Genomic DNA, 20,000 nt, shown 5'->3' with positions numbered 1-20,000 from the left:
CTGGGAAATGGGCGTAGCTGAGGGCGGAGGGGAACGCCCACAAGGAGAAGGGAGGGCTGATGGTGGGCGTTGCGAAGACATTAGGCGGAGGAAAAAAGGGAAAAAGTACAGCGGGAAAGGATTTTAGACATGGCGGAATGAATCTGGAAAAGGGCCAACGATAGAACTGGCAAAACCCTAACTTATATATGGTATAAGACATATAACAATGTATTTTTTGAAGTGTTGTGGTACAGAAGGAATTGTTCGGAGTAACATAGACACAAGTGTGACCATTCCTTGACTGAGTTTTGTAATACGTATCTGAAAGCTGCTGTTCTGAAGGCTGCCTCTGTTAGTCTAGAGGGATACCAAGGATCTAGAGTCATTATTTCGTTACATCTAGAAAAGCTACTGTTAAGGAACACTGACCAATTTGGTAAACGGTTGACAGCTAGAAGAATATGAAAAGTACGTTTTAATTGAAATGATAGACAAACAGAGAAACATACATAAAAATGGCCAGACTTTTCATAAGCACACTCAAAAGCAATGTCAGACACATTCATAGACGCATATATATATATATATATATATATATATATATATATATATATATATATATATAATATATATATATATATATATATATATATATATATCTATATATTATATATATATATATTATATATATATATATATATATATATATATATATATATATATATATATATATATAAAGGGTAAATTAAGGTGGAGCGGGGATACCTCGTCATGCTTGGATGGGAATAAAAGAATGAGGTATGCAAAATACTATATTTCATTATGTACAAAAAAATTATCTTACCGATTAACATCCCTTACGTTTGGTTACTCAAGATATTCTGATACGTGGGAAAGAGGAGACGTGAGAAGAAGAAAGGAAGGGAGAAGGAAAGGGGATGGAGAAAGAAGGAAACAGAAGGAGGGGAGGGAGGGGGGGAGGGGAAAAAGGAAGAAGAAGAAAAAGAAGAATGAGAAGAGAGAGAGGGAGAGAGAGAGAGAGAGAGAGAGAGAGAGAGAGAGAGAGAGAGAGAGAGAGAGAGAGAGAGAGAGAGAGAGAGAGAAACAAACAGACAGAAACAGGAAAAAAAAAGGTAATACGAAACGAAATCAAACAGACAGGATCGAAAGACAACAGACAGAACACAATGAATAATAACACAGAGAACAACACGAAAAGAACTGAATCGAAAAAAAGAAAAAAAAAAATCTCGGGATCTTTCTACAGGGTCTAATGAGCTTCAGAGAGCAGACCCTGAGCGTTATTCCAAGCCATACATAAGGAAATTGAATTATCTACACAGGCAAGACACATATACATTAAAAGGCTGTATGGTATAGCGGGACTCACACGCACACGAACTCCTGCATTTACAGTAAAAAGATACATATATATACATACATAACACATATGGTTTATATATATAGGTTACTTTTGTTTAAGATTTGTAGCTGTCGAGGGTTAGCCTTAGTTCTGAAAGGAAGGTCTTTGTATGATATCGATATAATAATAAAAATGATGTTATGAGAATTTGTTATTATTACTATCATTAGTCGTTTGCTTTTAATTACTTTCTACTTTCTGTTTTGTTTATCTTTATCATTTTCTAAGCCTCGACACCCACAACTCGAAGCACATTTATACGAGATTATCAAAATTTGCATATCATCAAATTCAGATTCTTCTTCAGTATTCAAAGTTTCCAAAAGTAATCACTGGTTTTAAGTTTGGTTTACAAAAAGCTTTACAAAGGAAGGAAGTCGCGTATTTTTTTTGGTGCGTGAGGATGGGGGGGGGAGAGAAAAAGTTTATAATTAAATTTCCAAAACCAATTTGTGCGTTCGTATACTGATTAAATTATGACTGACTCAGAGAGAGCATTAATTAATAAGGCGACAAATTCGATAAGAGATTTTCTGAAAAGGAATGGTAATTATGTGTATTTACATGTATATATGTATACAAATTATAGCAGAATAAACTATGCTAGACAGTTCACAGAAATAATTTGATAACCTATTAAATGAACTAAATACAAACGGACGAAATTAAAAATAAAAATAAAATGTAAGAAATACATTTAAAGAGCATAGCAAATAATGACTCTTTATAAATTCCTTTACAATTACTCAAGTATGGAATGCATACGTTTTATTTTAATATACACTTTACACATGTATCTGTGTCTGCATTATGCAAATTCCAAACATTTTAAAAGTTTGTGTTTTCATGCAAATTTACCATTCCATACGAAGTATTAATTTTTTTTTTTTCAATATGCGATTTCTTAAAGAATATAGATTTTATAAGAACTGATCAGTCCTTCCCATTTTCTTTGATAACATTTCATTCAGTTCATAAAAAATGGATGTTATTTACAATGACACTTTTATTCTTACATTGCTTTATATGCGATTTTCACAGAACGGGAAGGTGATTCTTTTTCACACATATACTTCCGGTATGGCAATTGACGCGGATATTTTGTATACGCTCTATCAATAAACTATATTCTGGCAGGAAAAAGTAATATGATGATAATTACAATAATATAATGGTAAAATATACACATGCATCTAAGATCTTCTGAGAAAAAAATAAGTGCTGCTAATAAAGAAGAGGGATAAGCAGACGGCAACACTCACAGAAAACGGAAAACAATAAAAGAAAATAAATCACATTAGAATCTAGATTAGAAAGTCTTTTTAAGAGAAGAAAATATATATATAATCGAAACATTGATTTTTGCGTAGAAGACCCCTCTCTTCTTCATGCTGCTATGAAGCCATGGGTTGGGAATTTCAGGTTTGGTGGATGGAATGGAGAGGCTGCTTAGAGATACGTCTTTTCACTACTCTCTATCTCTATTTCTAGCCTTTTCTCTTTATTTTCTTTCCCCCCAGGTTTCCCGTTTGAAAATTAAAGTATGACGCCGCTGGAGGAGGAGAAGTGGGAAGTGGAAGGCTTGAGGTACAAAAAGGAACAACAGCCTCTTATGAGTTGCTGATGGCACGTCTCGAGACGTGGTTGGAAGGGGAAGGGGAAACCGGAGATGACAGAGATATGGAGAAGAGGGAAAATAAGAAAGAGAGGAAGCAATATGGTGTAAGGAGAGAGAGAGAGAGAGAGAGAGAGAGAGAGAGAGAGAGAGAGAGAGAGAGAGAGAGAGAGAGAGAGAGAGAGAGAGAGAGAGAGAGAGAGAGAGACGTGGGAGGGGCATCATCATCATCACCATCCATCCACCGAGGAGAGTTAGCACATGAAGGAGTGGTCGACGGCACAGTACAGCATAGCACAAGGAGGATCCATGCCGCAGAAGGGGGCGCTGAAGGAGGAGGTGCTGCGGTAATGTGGACGGATTGGGACGAGGATGACAGCAAGGCGGAGGAAGCACTGGTTAAGCGATGACTTCTGAGAGGCTGGGAGGTCGAAGGAGGGGGTTGCGGGCAAGGGGCATGGGGGAGTTGCAGCATTGATGGAGACTGAGAGTTGGAGGGGGGGGGGGGTAAGGAGTTAGGGGAGAGTTGCTACTTAGAAGCCAGGACGTACGCGGGGGTGCGGGCCGTGGGGGTCCCGCCATTTGCTGAGATCCATCCTGGGCAAGATCCCGGAGTTGCAAGGGACGCGCGGGTTTCTGCAACGAGACAAGGGACAAACCGTGTTATTTTCTACATGTTTATATCTATCCTTTTTACTAACCAGGTCCGTATAATGTATATGTCTACACGGCCGTTCTTTCAGTATATTCCCTTTCATGTGTGAATTTGTATTCACAAGAACACGCCAAGTGCCTTTACCCACGTTCTCTTCACATATACGAACGAATACGCAGAAAACCTCTCCATGCATAGACAATATACATTAGGACCCCAAGAGTAAGAAGCAATCAGAATACTTCCAGAAAATTCCTCAAACGTATGGATAAACCGAGGCAAAGACTTCGAAATCTGCACACACAATAACGCTTCAACACAAATAAAACGAAACGCAGCCACAAATATCCGTCCCTTTTCTGGCTGTGTATTACGTTTTGAAAACCCATGTCCTCTGCAAATGGACACACCCACAGTATCTAATGAAGCGAAACACCATGCGAAACTGATACAGAAAGCTTTTCATTTTCCCTGAAATGTCCTCCTCTCCCCTTCCCTTCCGAGGCTTCACAGTGAAGGCTTCCTTGTCGCCCAAGGTTCTTAAATCCTGTGCTTTGAGTGCGGGAAACATCTGTAAAAACTGAGATTATGAGGCCATGATGCTTTTCTATGGAAGTTTAACAACCGAATTCATTTCTAAAACCTTTACAGAAAAGAAGTTATAAGTGACACTGAAACATCTACACTGTGGTATTAATGTGGTATTTAGCTTAAACAAATATTTCCGAGTAGAAATCCTTTCAGTATTTCCTCGTGCATGTTTTTTCTTGTATTTTATTTGTTCCCTTATTTTGCTGCTTGGAATGGACAAAAACCGTACCTTTCTTTATGTTTATATGGAAGAAATTAGTGTCATCCCCTAAAAAAAACGTAAATGACACAAAAGCAAAGGAAACCGCCCTAACAAGGGGCAGTTAGCGTGGGCAGCACTTACATTTCGTGGTCGGGCAGCACCATCGCGTACACCTGCATGGTCTTGATGTCGTCGCTGTTGTCGCAAATGATCCTGGACAGCTTCACTTTACGGATCTCTTCAAGTTGCTCTGTGGCGGAGAGGCCGAGGGGCTGCGGTTAGTGTGTGGACTGCTTTATTTGGCTTTGGTTCAGTCATTCTTTCTCTTTCTTTAATTAGGGTTTCCTGGTATTCTTTCTCCTTCTCTTTCTAATCTTCTCTTTCTCTCTGAATCTCCCTTTCACCACCTACCCAACTTTACCGTCATCCTAAAAAAAAATAATAATAAAAATGAACTCACCCAGCGTGAAGTCGGAATCGTATCCGCCGCGGTTCTCGTACCAGAAGCGGTCTCCGTAGCGAAGCTCCTTGAACGTGAGGCCGATGAGGCAGCTGAACGTCGGGCCAACCATGGAGCCGGGCAGAGGGCGCTCGCTCACACCTCCGCTCCACAGGTCGATGTCGTCGGGGTGCCTGGGGGGGAGGAGGAGGTGGTGAAGAGAGGGAGAGGGAAGCAAAGAGGGGGGAAGGAGGTGAAAGAAGGGGAGAAGGAGGTGAAGGAAGGGGTGAAGGGGTTGGTCGCGAACGGAAGATTAAAATGGTGGTGTTGTATGAGAACGACAGCTGGTGGTTAAACACATGATAGTATTCAGGCTACGTGGATAGCTGTGGTGGGGCATAAAAGTACACAAAGCAGTGACATCTCCATCAACCACATTTAACTATAGGCCCGTTCCCCTGCCTGTGTGTTCGCTAGATAGTAGGTAGGGACAGTGGGAATCTCGTTAATCCATTCATGCGCGTCACTAATTAGATGACGAGGCATTTGGCTACCTTAATAGCGACAGGCAGACCACACTGCCAGCCAACAGCACCAACCACGACGCCCTCCAAGCCACGACCTACCTGTAGACGTCCGAGTACCGCTTCACCGTCTTGTTGGTCATCCAGCCGAGGAGGTCGTCGAAGCGATTGATCTTGGGCATCCCGCAGAAGACCCTGAAGGCGTTGTAAGAGGGCACGCCGTGTTCTCGGGCACGCTGCATGTTGATGGCGGCTAAGTCCATGCCCCACTTCTTGTCCGGTTCTTGGAACAGGTGGTTGGTTACCTGGAACAAGGTTTGGGCGTCGGTTAAGGATCATTTCCCTCTGGTTCCTTGTCTCTCTCTCTCTCTCTCTCTCTCTCTCTCTCTCTCTCTCTCTCTCTCTCTCTCTCTCTCTCTCTCTCTCTCTCTCTCTCTTTCAATGTATGCTATAAGAAATAGCACTTTTTTATCTCACATACATGTAGTTAAACTGACCTCCTGAGTGACCGCGTCGTCCATAGCTTGTGCGACCTGGTTGCAGAGTCCCATGATGTACTGATCGCACCATCCGCCCTTGTACAAGTCATAAGGCTGTCTCAACATGAAGCTCAGACGCTGGGATGCTGAGGGAAGACGAGATGAGATTAAGATGACTCTCCTGGAGCTGGAAAGCGGAACGTGACACGGGAAAGAAGCCGATTCATCGCGGAATGGAAGAGGAAACGAGAGCAACGAACGTGGTTGGTACACTCGAAAAGGGTTCCTGGTCTGGTGTGCGATTTTTAAAAAGATATTAGGAGTAAATCAAGGAAAACTTGAGACAGACTGCAAAGCGTGAAAATTCAGTGTTATAAATGATAATAAATGCTAAAACTACAACGGAACAATTACCTTCTAATCAGAGGATACATATTACCAACAGACAAAAAATGCCTAACACGCGGTAGGTACCAAAGACCTAAGCACAGATCAGGGCGGCGTACCAAGCAGGCCAAGTCAGGCTAGACCTGGTAAGGCCAGCTCACTCTAGGTCAAGCCAGGTCGCTCCACTCACCGACGTATTTGTGGGCGGGGCTCCAGCGCTCGATGGTGGACGGCAGGAGGGAGTGGCCGAACCTGAAGGCGGCGGTGACGAAGTTCGAGGACATAGAGGCGTCGATGGTGGGGTCGTAGCCGTCGAAATAGCCCTGGAGGGAGAGGAGGAGGGGGAGGGTCATTAGCTTAGGAACTTCGAGAAGTTGTGGCACTCAAAGGTCATTGTGATCTTATGTAAAAGGGTATTTACCTGCGTGTTTCATTACCTGTTGAAGTTGAACCTCTATAAAGAGCCATATCACAATACGTGTCGCAATGAAGTCAGGAGATAATCCGTATTCATATTGACAAATGTATAGAAGATATGAATAAAAATGAATATTTTCACAATACAAGAAATGTATTGACCGGTTTCGATTAGATCTTCGTCAGAAATGCACGTATTTCTGACGAAGATATAATCGAAACCGGTCATATGCATCTCTTGTACTGTGAAGATATTCATTCCCATTCATATCTTTTCGTAAGGAGATAAATTATCTTTCTTACGTTATAGATTCATGCGCCGAAGTTTTGCGTTTCACTTTCGCTGAATTTGTGTTCACTTTCTAGCATGTTTACGGCTTCATTAATCTATTTAATTTTCTGTGATGCAACCTTTGAAATATCTAGTCGGCCACTGAGTCAGAAATAAAACCTGACTAAGACTGCATTCTCCTTTTCTTGCCCTCTTCTGCGCAGACGATATTACACGAAAACTTCGAAATAACACAATCCATATTGATGTCCATTTACAATCATCATAACGAGGTGCTTCTTCTAGTTCAGAGGTGAATATTACCAAACCAGAAAAATGCTGACAGAATGGAGATCTTTTATCTTTTCAGATAAAGAAAACGCAACATCATTCACATTTCTCTCTTCGCGTTTAGTGTTAATACCGCATCTGCCTGTCAGTTACATTTATCTCACGATCTTTCTTTCTCTCTTTTTTCCCCATTTCTAATGACGAAACTCCGATGATTACATTGATTTGATTTGTATGAAAAAATAACGATAACAAGAAAAAAATGTACGTCACGTGATGGTTAGCTGACTTATGCAAATACAGGTGTGGGTGAGTTAAACCTTATGCAAATGTAATGAAACAGTACTTCTAGTTACAATTAGTGAATTACTGAGCTGTAGTGTTTGCTCCTCAACTAATTAAAGCGTTATGGCAAGGTGTAAGGACATAATAAGAGGGAGCATTTTTGCACACGTTCTATGGATGAATTGCAACTCACGTGATGAATGAACCGTTACTCACGTCACCAATAAACTACCTTTCACGTCATGAATAAAATAAGTACTCTCATGATATTACACATCACCACCCTACCCCCCACCCCATGTCAAATGACTCACTCGATGAATCAGGCGTTTCGTCAGTACTCACGTGTTTCTCGAGGATGAGTCCGTACTTGTGCATGACCTCTTTACCCAAAACCATGGGCAGGAATTCGTTGTAGGTGATGTGCTGGATGCTGGCCGCCACGATCTTGCGGGTTTCCTGGAAAAAAGGGGAAAGGACGGAGTTATTTTCCTGTGGTGGTGATGGCGGGGGTAGGGTGGGGGGGGGAGGGAGTGAATGTGGTAGTGGGGGTGATGGTGGGGGGGGGGGAGGGTAGTGAGTGTGGTAGTAGGATGATGGTGTAATGGGGCTGGTAATGGTGGTGGTAGTGAGGGGTGGACGATGGTAGCAATGGTAGCGGGGATGGTAAAGGTGGTGGTGGCTGTGGTGGTGGTGGTGATGGTGGTGATAGTGGTGGTGGTGGCGATGGTGATTCTAATAACGACGGCGATGATAGTGCGGTAAGGAGTGTGAAGATAGTGACGATGAAGATCATGTAACAGCAATGATAATAAAATTATAATAATAACGAAATGATGATTATAATGCTTATGATAATGACGAGATTATTAACAATAATGAGGATAATAATAATAATCTTAGTAACCCTGATACCAATGCAAATAATGTAGATGAAGATAATAACAACAATGACAATGCCATTGAAGATGAAAATAACAATCACGATAATAAGATCCATTAAAAAAAAGAAAAAACAAAACAACAAACGAACAAGAAAACTGAACGAAAACAAAAACAAAAATACTCAAAAAAAAAAAAGATAGTGAAAGGGAGTGAGTTTATCAGATCAAAAGAGATTGAATACGTGCAGAAGTCGAGATTGCAATCCGACTTCCTGCAATTGCGCAATGGATGCAAGACGTTTGGCTTCTGTCATGCACTCTTACTTTCATGCACGTCATGGGAGCTCAGTTCCCCGCGGTGAGAAGCCGTCGATGGTGTAAATGATACCGATGGTAATGATAATGACGGTTATGGTGATGATGATAATAATGACTGTGATAATGACACATAATGATGATAGTAAATATAATAATAATAACAGTGATAACAATTATAATAGCAATAACAATAATAATGATAATGATAATAATGATAATTATTATTGTTATTACTATTATTATAATAACAATAATGATAATAATAATAATAATAATGATAATAATAATAAACAATGATAATAATAACAGTAGCAATAACAATAACAATACCGATATTGATAACGGTAATGATAAAATTAGTAATAATAATAGTAATATAGACAGTATTGTTGATAATGGTGATTAGAAAGAGAATGAGGGTGTGGAGGGAATGAGAAAGGAAAGAGAGAGGGAGGTAGAAAGAAGGGAAAGAGGACATGAGAGACGAAGACAGGAAGGAGGGAGAAAGGAGAGTAGGAAGGAGGAGAGAAGATGAGGAAGGACTGAAAAATCAAGAGGGAGAGTGATGATCAAGGAAGAAGAGGAAACGAAAGAGGGAGAAGGCGAGAGAGGGAGAAGGTTAAGGGGGTAAGAAAGGAGAGAGGGAGAGTGAAGAGAATAACATCTCTCCTTCCTTCCCGTCCTCTCTCCCTTTCTCCCCTTCCTTCCTTCCTTTCTAACTCGCCCTGACATAAAGTGACCCCCGGCACCCAAAAGCTTATAAATATGCTATCGTGTAGACGGAGCGCAAGCCTTATATAACTATACGATAAAATAAGATATGATTTGATATATGATATGATATCAATACCGTTGTTCTACTTTCATTTTTATTTATATTTCTCTCTCATTTATTCTAAGTGTTCTTGACGTAAAATACCGCGTTATATGACAATAAAAGAAGAAGAAAAAAATTTAAACGTGACATCACCAATAGATGATATGACACAAGTAGTAAAAAAGAGAAGAGAAGAAGAGAGAGAAAACGTAAAAAAACAAAAAAACGAAAAGAAAATATGAAAAGAGGAAAAAAAAAAAAAAAAAAAAAACATGAGCCTCTGTCCCGCCCCCTCAAAAGAAGAAAAAAGAAAAAAAAGAAAAAAAAAAAAAAAAGTTCGATTTCCATGAGCCTCTGACCCGCCCCCTTTCCGCCTCCAGCCACAGCACTGACCTGGAACAGCGTCTCGTCATCCCAGTGGGGGTTGTAGCGGTAGAGCTCGATGGCGATGCGGTTGTGTTCGCGCATCATCATGGTGTGCACGACGGCCAGAACCTAGAGGAAGGGGGGGGAGAGGGCAAGAGTGGTTAGTGGAAGGGTGGGTGTGGATGGGTGTAGGGGTGTGGGTATCAGCGTTGGTAAGGGGGGAGCGTGAGGGTGGATGTGGTTACGTGTTTGTTTGAATGTGTGAGTGCGTGCGTGTATGTATGTACTTATGTGCTAGTAACTCTTGTAATTCTGCATAAATGTGAATTTATATCCCATTTACCTTTTTTTTTAAATCTTATCACATTTTTCTTTTTATCCATTTCTTCACTTATCCCTATCTCTTTTACAATAACAGATAACCGCCAACTAAAATCCAGATCTCACCAGCTGCTCGTTGACCCTGTTGTCTCCGGCGTCGAAGCAGTAGACGTCGTTGTTGGGTCTGATGCAGCCTTCCTCGGGCTCCTCCAGCTTCAGGGGCAGCAGGTCCTTCATGCCGTACTCGCGGAACACCGGCAGGGACTGGCAACGGAGGGCGGGAGTGAGAGGTTTTGTTGTTGGTTTGTTGTTTTTGCTGCTGTTTTGAATCGCTCTTCGTCGGGGCGTAAGTGCAATTTTAGATAGTTGGCTTAATTTATGTTTCTTTTTTTTTCTCTTTCCCTTTCATTCCTTTGTTCGCTCTCCATTTTTTGTCTTTTCTCTCATCCTTTTCGTAAGTCTTTCACCCTCACCCAGCTTTGCCATTCTCTTTATCTTTCCTATCCATCATCCTTTTTTTTATTATTTCTCCCCTTTCCTCCCTTTTCCCTTGCTTATCTATCCTCTTTTTTGTCTCTGTCTCTTCCCTTTTCCCCCTTCTCCTTCCCCCTCCTTTCTTTTCCCACCGTCTCTTACCTTTTTCTCTTCCTTCACTCCTTTATCCTCTCTTCCTCCCTGCTTTTTCTCACACCTATTCCTTCTCCGTTTCCTCATGCATTCTATACTCTGTTTTTCTCCGACCCTTCCTCTCCTTTTCTCTTCTATTCTCCTTCCCTATTCATCCTCATCTTCCTCCCACCCCCTTCTTCCTTCCTCTGCTCCTCCCTCCTTCCTTACTCCTTTCCCAGTCCCTCTCCTCCTCCTCTAATCTCTCCCCTTACCACCTTTTTCTCCCTCTCTCTTGATCTTCCCCACTTCCTCAATCCCACTCCCCCACCCCAATCAATTCTCCTGCCCCCAACTCCCCCTCCCCAATCCCTTTTCCACTCCCTCAATCCCTTTCCTTCCCCCACTCCCTCCATCCCAATCCTTTCCACCACACCCATTCCCCCACTCCCCCTCCCCCAACTTCCCTCACCTCTCCTTCAAACCTTCCCTCACTTCCTCAATCCCACTCCTCCCCTCCTCACTCCTCTCCCTCCCACCCTTTCCCCCCTTCCCCCTCCCCCCACTCTCTCTCACCTTCATCAATCCTCCGCGATGGAGACGGATGCGGTTAGCTGTCTGCTCGTTGCTGCCGTAGACCCAGTTGGCGTCGATGTAGGATGTGATTTGGTTGATCTGCGACCTCGGACCTGTCAGGGGGATGAGTGGGAGATATAGTAAGGGCGTGGATAAGTGAGTGAGTGAATGTCGGTTTGGATCGCTGCTTTGGTGGCGATTGGGTGAGTGTTGGCGATGAGTAAGGGCGTTATTGTGGGGTGTCTGTGGAGTGCGTGTCGGTTGGGAGTGTTGTTCTGGTGAATAAGAGAGTAAGGAGCGTGTGGAGTAAGTAGAATTTTGGATCGTTACTTTGCCGGAGTGGAAGATGGGTGGTGAGTACGGGAGGATGAGTATTATATTGTATTATAAGAGGCGTGTAGAGTGAAAGGAATATTACTCTTTGCTTCGAAGGTCTCTATTGTAGGAGTGGGCGATAGGGGTGGGCGCTGGTGATGAGTAAGGGCGTGAACAATTTTAGAATGAATGTTAATTTGGATTGATTGCACTGATAACAGTTGTGAGAATTGTGACCTGCATTTGCCACAAATATGCTCCTAGAACTAGTGTTACCAGAATTGGTAAAGATGTGTGTTCAATTACAGTCAGTGCTGAGTTAATTATGATGATATGGATTCTCGCCTTTGATTTCGGTCCCTGTCTGTAATAAAAAACGAAACCATACCAACAAAGCTAATAAAAATAAAAAACGTATGCACATAAATTACATCAAAGCACACACTATCACCAAAAGTAAACCAAGTAACGTAAAAAAAAAGAACGAACGAATAAACAAATACAAAAAACAAACACATGAATGGATAAATAAATTAAAATTAATACAAAAAACAAACAAACAAACCACTCAAACGTTTACTAACCGAACTTGCAACCGTATCGGACGCCAGGCAGAGACCTCACGACGGAGATGCAGTTCTGTCTGAAGAGGGAGTAGAAGGGGTCCTTGTCGGGCACGTGGATGGGGAAGCAGGCAGGGTGGGTCTCGCCGTCGCAGCACTTCGGTTCCTTTTTGGTGTGGGGGTCTAAGATGGGAAGGGGGGGGGGGGTAAAAATTGGTGGTTAGGTTGTGGGTAGAGCTGAAGGGTTGCTTCCCGTCTCTTTTCATTTTGGAATCATTTGTGTTATGAAGCTTTGTCTTATACATACAGGTCATACGTGTAAATACTGTATATATGCATGCAGTATCTCTCTCTTACTCGCTATAGGTCTTCCTTCTTTCCTCTCTCCTTCCCCTTCGCTCTTACTTCCCACCCTTCTCCTGCTTTTCCCCTATCATCCTTCCTCCATCCTTGCCCTCTTCCCCCTTCCCCCCCCAACCCTTCCCCTCCCCGTACTTGTTAGACACTCACCCTTCGTCTCCGAGGTAAACGTGAGGTCGTGGTCGATCGCCTGTCCCCAAGCCACGAGCATGATGGTGACGGCGTGGTCGTGGAGGCCTTCGTCGCGATGCAGGTGGGCGGAGACGATCCTTGGCGAGGGGAGTGGGTACCCCCCGGCCCCAACCCGGGGGCGTCGATGCCTGCGAGGGGAAAGGGAAGAATGAAAAGTGGTGGATTTTTTTTCTGTTTTTGTAAGTTTAGCTGAGCAAAACCGTTTGCAGTGAATTGGTAAGAGGAATATTTACAAGACTGGAAACTTATGGAAATGGGTAATGAAAAAAACAAAATGAAATCACATATCTGAAAGTTCAATAAAAATGAGCATGAAAGAAAAATCGAGGAAAAACAAACTGGGAAAGAGAAAACACACGTATACTGCAGAAAAAAGTACGAGATAAGTATAGAAGATCTTACCGTCAGCGAAGTCAGGAGGAAGGCGGCGCTTGAAGGATGAGAAGCTTGATCCCCAAGCCGGGTTCTCCAAGTTGTTGCAGCGGCCGTCATACTCGCGGTATCTGTGAAAAATTAAATGATTAAATGATTTTTTGCCCTTTTTGTACTTTCTAAACATAGGTGATTTTTTAAAAGTAATTTCGTAGGTATATCTTACACTAGCGATGACGTCAGACAAACAAATATTTTATCTTTATTCATTTCTTTTCTAGTACTCGTAGATATTTTTTATTTATTTATTCATTTTTTCGTAGACCTCCTGAAGTCATTTTTTTATTATGTTCTTTCTTACTCTCACAATACGAATTGATATACAATAACTGGGTTTCTGTAGAGATACTTTTGGAAATGAAAGCATCTGATAAAAGATTGTTTATACCTAATATTAACAATATATTTATTATGCAATTTCCCAGTTATTCGGGATCGCAGTATCACCCCTCTCGTAGTTTGCATAACATCATTTTTATCGTTCTATTTCCTTTCTTTCTTTTTAATACTATTCACTACTTACCGTTTGGGAGTGCAGGTTACAGGCTTGATGAAGTCCGGGCAAATGGATCCCACGATGGTCTTGAAGCTGTCTATGAGTGGGATGCCGTTGACAAGAACGTCCTTCGGGAGGTTGTACCTGACGGAGCCACGGAAGAGGGTTAGCGGAGGGATAAGGCGAGGCTTAGGAAAATGCTTTCCCTACATGATTAACCGTCTTTGTATGTCTGTCTACACACACACTACACCAAACACGGCACGATGAGGATATCAAAATATCGATACGAGTTCGCGCTAACGTACACTTAACCTAATGCAAACTAAATACCGTCATAAACGATCAGTTTTACGTCAAGTAATGGAGACTACTACCCTTCGCGTCTTCGTATATGGCCTAGAAGCCGTGCGTTTAAAGACCTCCCGTGCGCGCCCTTGAAACAATTGAATAAACAATAAAAAAAACTCCTGCACATTGGCTTACCAAACATTTATATGATTTGCACCAATCATAAAGCGCATGGTAATCAGACAGGGTTATGATTGGTTAATTTTTCAATAATCGCCACCTATTTTTTCATATCGATCGCTGATTGGTCGACAGGATCCCACATTTCTCGCCAAAACGAACCAGTTTGTTTTTAGCAAGTGTCGAGTGCGTTGTTCCATTTTTTTTTTTCATTTAAATTTGTGTGTACTTGTGGTGTCTGTTAATTTGAAAGGCTATTATCTCAGAATCAATCTTCGCAAAGTTTAAGTTAGTGAATGTGATAAGCCAAGTGGATTTACAACATTCAGAATCGATTTTTTTCACATTTGCCAACGAAACTCCAAGGAAATTCTAGATTAAGCCTATTTTGATATTTATAGCTCAGTCATTGTAGCGCAATAGTGAAAATAGTGAACATTCTAGATAAAGCCTACAGTGATGTTTATAGCTCAGTGTGGCGCGAGAGTGAAAATAGTGAAAATTCTAGATAAAGACTATAGTGATATTTATATCTGTCAGTGTGTGTGCCAGTGAAAATTCTAGATAAAGCCTTTAGTGATATTTATAGAGAAGTCAGTGTGGCGCGATAGTGAAAATATATAGTGAAATTTTTAGACAAAGCCTAGTGATACTTATAGCTGAATGTGGCGCGAGAGTGAAAATAGTGAAAATTCTAGATAAAGCCTCTAGTGATATTTATAGCGCAGTCAGCGTGTTTGTGAAATTTCTAGATAAAGCCTATAGTGATACTTATAGCGCAGTCAGTGTGATAGCGAAAATAGAATGGCCGAATGTGTGGGATTACACAACTTGAAGGCTACTCAACAGTTTGCCGACAAACAGACAAAACTCCAGCAAACGGTAAGTGATCATTAATCGTTTTAGAATTATTTTTATTCGGTGTTCATTCTTGCAAATGCCGTAGAGTACGTAGGGCGGGTTATTTGTTTGATTCGAACTGTTCTGTAATTCAACGTATGAGTGATGTATTTTGACATTTATTCTAAAGTTATTGCTGCTTATGATTGCGAAGGCGTAGAATATTTACCCATGGTCGGAGATTGAAGGGAAGTATCCGTCAACAATATGTATGTAGACCTTGTTTTGCGTTGGTTTAACCTCCAACGGCTTGTCCAAGATTTGAAATTTAAATCTCTCGTCCTACCTCAACAAGTATCAAAGGTCATGCTATAAAGGTCAAGGCGTTAGCGGACAACTTCATGTAAAGGCACAGTTCCCCCACCCCCTTCCCTTCCCCCATTAGTTACAGTGACTCAGCTACCGGTCCAGGTACCCCATCCCCAGCTTTTACTAAAAATGAATAAATTTTAAAACGAATCGCACAAGTGCATGTTCTGGCTGTTTTTAAGACTCGCCGTCATTGAAAGAATGAAGGAAAAAATGCATAGAGCTGAAAAAGGTAAAACAAAGGGACGATTGGAATTTCAGCAATATTATTCAGATACCTGGCAGTTTGAAAGTGACTTTTGGGAGGTAGGGAGGGAGAGGGGGAGAAGAAGGTAAAAGGGATATATAGAAGGGTTAAAGAAGAAGGGAGAGGGTGACGAGAAGGGGTAAAGGGAGGGGGAAAGGAGAGAGAGGGGAGGAGGAGGGAAGTCAAAGGATGACCCACATTTCTTTAGGTATTTACACTAAAACGCCAGTATTTTATGAATATTTAAAAGGCCCACACATTACAAACCTTTCCTAATTGCATTCGCTGTTAGATTTTACTCTTGTATAATGCACCGTTCTTACCATAACTACATTTTCTGAAGATGCACATACACTTTCTAAAGCGAGAATGACAACTCTTAATACTTATGCAGTGAAAGGAACAAATGGATTTATTCCCACTTGGGGTCAAGGTGTGCATATCTCTGAGAGTGTCTTGTTAGCACCATGGTTTGAAGTGCGGCACGGTTTTGATTTTTTGTGTGTGTTTATTTACCTATGTTTAAACGATTTTTGTCATAGTCTAGTTGTTCGTGATGTCCCCTTTCTGCTTTGGATGATGATAGGACTAGACCTATTGTTGATAGGGAGTAATTGATAGTGTTTGCAATATAGAAAATATGGCGGTGTTAGTATTGCCAAGTGCAGTCGTTTTTGCTATTATGTTAGAGGCCATAACAGTTTATGTAACTTTGTTATAACTATGTATACAAAAAGAAAGCACGCTGCCAAAGACTGAACTCTTTATGCAGTTAAGAATGCCACTATCACTTGCAATAATAACCAATTACAGCACATGAAAAACTTGCCCACCATTAAATGACTAAACGTATTCATGTAATTTAATTTAGGGCAGCAAAAGGAATGTATTAAATACAGTTATCTGAACAGGGAAAAATGATGCCATGATAAATGCTTTGGAAACATTAACAAGGTCATTAGTACGTCAAGCAGCCTCCATGAGATGCCAGTGCATGATAAATCACATTTTTTCAAGGAAAATTACTTATATATGTGTGATCCGCTTTAATAACTACAATTAGGTCAGGAAATGACTTGGATCATTATTACTTGGTAAAAGTTAGGAGACAGAATATCACTTTCATATTTTCTAAGATATATAGAAAAAAAGACAAGAGTTATTTTAATTAATTGCATTATATATACACGTGTGTGTGTATACACACACACACACACACACACACACATACACACACACACACACACATACACATACACATACACATACACATACACACACCAACGATGTTAGGAGATACGCTGTGAATATTCACGTCCTCATGGAGAAAAAGGTTATCGAATTTAATGTCGCCATAACCATAACTACTAAGCATTTTCTTTTATCGCATGCACCTAATTCCCCCTAACACAAAGGAAATAGAAAGGATAAGGAGGAGGAGAAGAAGAGAGGAGGAGGAGGAGGAGAAGAAGAAGAAGAAGAAGAAGAAGAAGAAGAAGAGGAGGAGGAGGAGGAGGAGGAGGAGGAGGAGGAGGAGGAGGAGGAGGAGGAGGAGGAGGAGAAGGAGGAGGAGGAGGAGGAGGAGGAGGAAGAGGAGGAGGAGGAGGAGCATCGGTTGAATCAAGAGAATGAGAAAAAGAAATAAAAAAAGGGAAAAGAGGAAGATTGGTGAGAAAAAAGAGGAAAAGGGCACGATGAGAAGAAAACGAGACGTAAAAAAAGAAAAAAAAGGAAGAAAGAGGATGAAAAGTAAAGGAAACTCCTTCATCCACAAACTTGTAGCCACTTACTCCTGCGCTATGATCCGCGTGGCCTCGAGCAGCACCGTGGCCAAGTTGGACAGGTCGTTGGAGTTAGGCTGGCGTCCAGGGCGGGGAAGGCCGTGGCGGTCCCTGGCGGCGATGAAGGCGGCGTCCACTGACTGGAAGGTGATGCACGTGAAGCCCTCAGCTGCGTGGGGGGACCTGTGGGAGAGGGGGAGGGGTTAGAGGCTGGAGTAGGGGGGGGATGTTTGGGGCTAAGGGGATAAAAGGTGTTTAGGCGGTCGCTTGTGGGTGTGCGAATGGGCGTGCGGTTGGTGTCTTGTTTGCGGTTGGTGTCTTGTTTGCGGTTTTGGGTTAGGGGAAAGGGTCCGGGGTTGGGGAAAGACGGGAGGTTGTGGGAGAGAAAGGGTTTGCGGTTGGGGGAAGACGGGAGGTCGTGGGAGGGAAAGGGCTAGGGGTTGGGGGAAGACGAGAGGAGGATCTGTGAAAGGGAAAGCGGTTTGGGGAAAGAGAGGAGGGAAGTGGTTGGGGAAAGGAGGGGGACCGGTGGGTGGGGAGAAAGAGGTTAGTAGCTAGGGGAGGAAGGAGGACCTATGAGCGGAGGGAAAAGAGTTAGGGAAAGGAGGGAGGATGCCTGTGAATTGAAGGGAAAGGGACCCCAACCACTAACCCCTTTCCTTTCAGCGACGGATAGAAAGGAAATGGTTAAACGTTAGGGAAGGAGGGGGCAAGGGTGGAGGAAAAACGGTGTAGGGGAAAGAGAGAGGGGGCTGAGGAGAAGAGCTTGCTAGGGTGGTTTGGGAATGTGTGTTGTAACTGTGTTGTAATGATTGTTGTCATGTGTGAGGTTTATGCCTTCTGATTAAATGTATGTTTTGGTAACCTGTTTGTGTGCCTGTTCTCTTACATATTTTTGGAGTTAGTGTTTTCTGTATATACACGTGTCGGATTATTGTTCTTGTTAGTGGTTCTCATGATTGTTTGTGTTAAAGTTGAGGTTGTTTTGTAAGATAACCTATGGTCATATTAACTTCTACAAGGAGACATAATAAAAAAAAGTTGCACTTGAACGTGCATACAGAGACACACAAATAAACATAATTGTAATCTCATTGTCGAGCATTTTATCAAATATAGCCTATACATGTATTTATATATCTATCTATCTGTGTATGTGTGTGTGTGTGTGTGTGTGTGTGTGTGTGTGTGTGGGTGTGTGTGTGTGTGTGTGTGTGTGTGTGTACCTGCCTGTCTTTCTATCTGCCGTCTGTTTGTCTATCTATCTATCTCACTAGCTATCTATTTGTGTGTGTGTCTGTGTTTGTGTATGCGTGTACGTGTGCCCAGGACCATATGTTACAAATCCTGACCTAGGGCGCTCCATTTTACACGTGTGGGGTAATGTGATGCAAAGCGTGTTACCAGTCGGGGTGAGATGACGCAGCACAACGCTCATAACTGGAACTCTGTGGATATCGTTGGCATGTGACCCTTTTGTCGTTCCGGAGAAGGAAGCTGATCATCATAATCAGTTAGAGTGAATGGATTTTAAAGTTACCGTGGAAACGAATATAGAAATGAATTAGAAAAGAATTACGTGATATATATTTTTTTCTCTCTCTTTGCAACCTTGGCTGTGGTCTCTTCCATAACTCGTTCCAGACTTTCAGGATGTGGTAATACTAAATTGTGAAGCTAGAGGTCTATAAATTTTTAAATATAAATATAACTTGCTGATCGAAGGTCGCTCGGTAGAGGTGATGAGTGAGATTTTATGTATCTGGTTCAGTGACTCTAGGAATATTTCAGGCTTGTTCATCCAATTGATATGAACGCGGCAACTCAGAATGCTCGTTCAGATTCCTATTACAAGCAAAAGGAACTCATGAAGGTGAGCAAAAATACGAATGGTGAAGTTACCAAAAACAACATTTTGATAAATGACTGGAAGGCGTTGTTATTATAATTATTATTATCATACCTGTTATTGCTGTAATTATTTATATTATTGTTATTGTTATTATTATCATTATTATTATTATTGTTATTGTTGTTTTGTTGTTGTTAATGTTATCATGATCTTTATCATTATAATCATTATCATTATAATGATTAATGTCATTGTAATCGTCCTCTGTTATTCGTGATTAATCAAGTATCGTGGGTAAAAAAAAAAGAGAAAAAATATTGTCCTTATCACCGTCTGTCGTAAGCAAATACTCAACGAAAACGCCGGTAGAACATACCATAGGCAACTGTTCTCGACATAACACGGATTTAACGTGCAGAACCACAGAGAAATGGACATTAATCAAGGTTACAGTATATTGCTGCTGGGTCGGTGAAAGTGGCGAGTTCACAGCACACTTTTGGCTTCTTTTCTTGTTACTTTTCGTTGTCCGCTTTTACTATTTTCTTTTTGTTTTAGAAATGCTTTTTTAAAGTTTCAGCCTCTCATATTTAACTGTGTGATGCATCTGCACCAGTATCTGCGTCTATATCT

At 41.6% G+C, this 20,000-nt stretch overlaps 1 protein-coding gene across 1 annotated transcript in view; it reads right to left on the bottom strand.

Annotated features, from left to right (window-relative positions):
- Window positions 1-2,197: 2,197 nt before the first annotated feature.
- Window positions 2,198-20,000, bottom strand: part of LOC119574465 (peroxidase-like) — a 105,091-nt gene continuing 87,288 nt past the window's right edge. Inside the window, exons 4-18 of the mRNA XM_037921698.1 lie at window positions 17,525-17,698; window positions 13,835-13,951; window positions 13,270-13,382; window positions 12,838-12,999; window positions 12,349-12,510; window positions 11,450-11,562; window positions 10,394-10,531; window positions 9,974-10,075; window positions 7,907-8,020; window positions 6,488-6,620; window positions 5,929-6,056; window positions 5,534-5,736; window positions 4,929-5,101; window positions 4,610-4,718; window positions 2,198-3,656 (exon numbers count right to left, since the gene is read on the bottom strand). Of these exons, the coding sequence (XP_037777626.1) occupies window positions 3,554-3,656; window positions 4,610-4,718; window positions 4,929-5,101; window positions 5,534-5,736; window positions 5,929-6,056; window positions 6,488-6,620; window positions 7,907-8,020; window positions 9,974-10,075; window positions 10,394-10,531; window positions 11,450-11,562; window positions 12,349-12,510; window positions 12,838-12,999; window positions 13,270-13,382; window positions 13,835-13,951; window positions 17,525-17,698 (2,044 nt within the window). The 3' untranslated portion in view covers window positions 2,198-3,553. The remainder of the gene's footprint in view (window positions 3,657-4,609; window positions 4,719-4,928; window positions 5,102-5,533; window positions 5,737-5,928; window positions 6,057-6,487; window positions 6,621-7,906; window positions 8,021-9,973; window positions 10,076-10,393; window positions 10,532-11,449; window positions 11,563-12,348; window positions 12,511-12,837; window positions 13,000-13,269; window positions 13,383-13,834; window positions 13,952-17,524; window positions 17,699-20,000) is intronic.

This window comes from Penaeus monodon, chromosome 6 (assembly GCF_015228065.2).
Source record: "Penaeus monodon isolate SGIC_2016 chromosome 6, NSTDA_Pmon_1, whole genome shotgun sequence".
NCBI classification, from domain to species: domain Eukaryota; kingdom Metazoa; phylum Arthropoda; class Malacostraca; order Decapoda; family Penaeidae; genus Penaeus; species Penaeus monodon.
The sequence above is the reverse complement of the archived record's forward strand: the minus strand, read 5'-3'. Positions and strand labels throughout refer to the sequence as shown.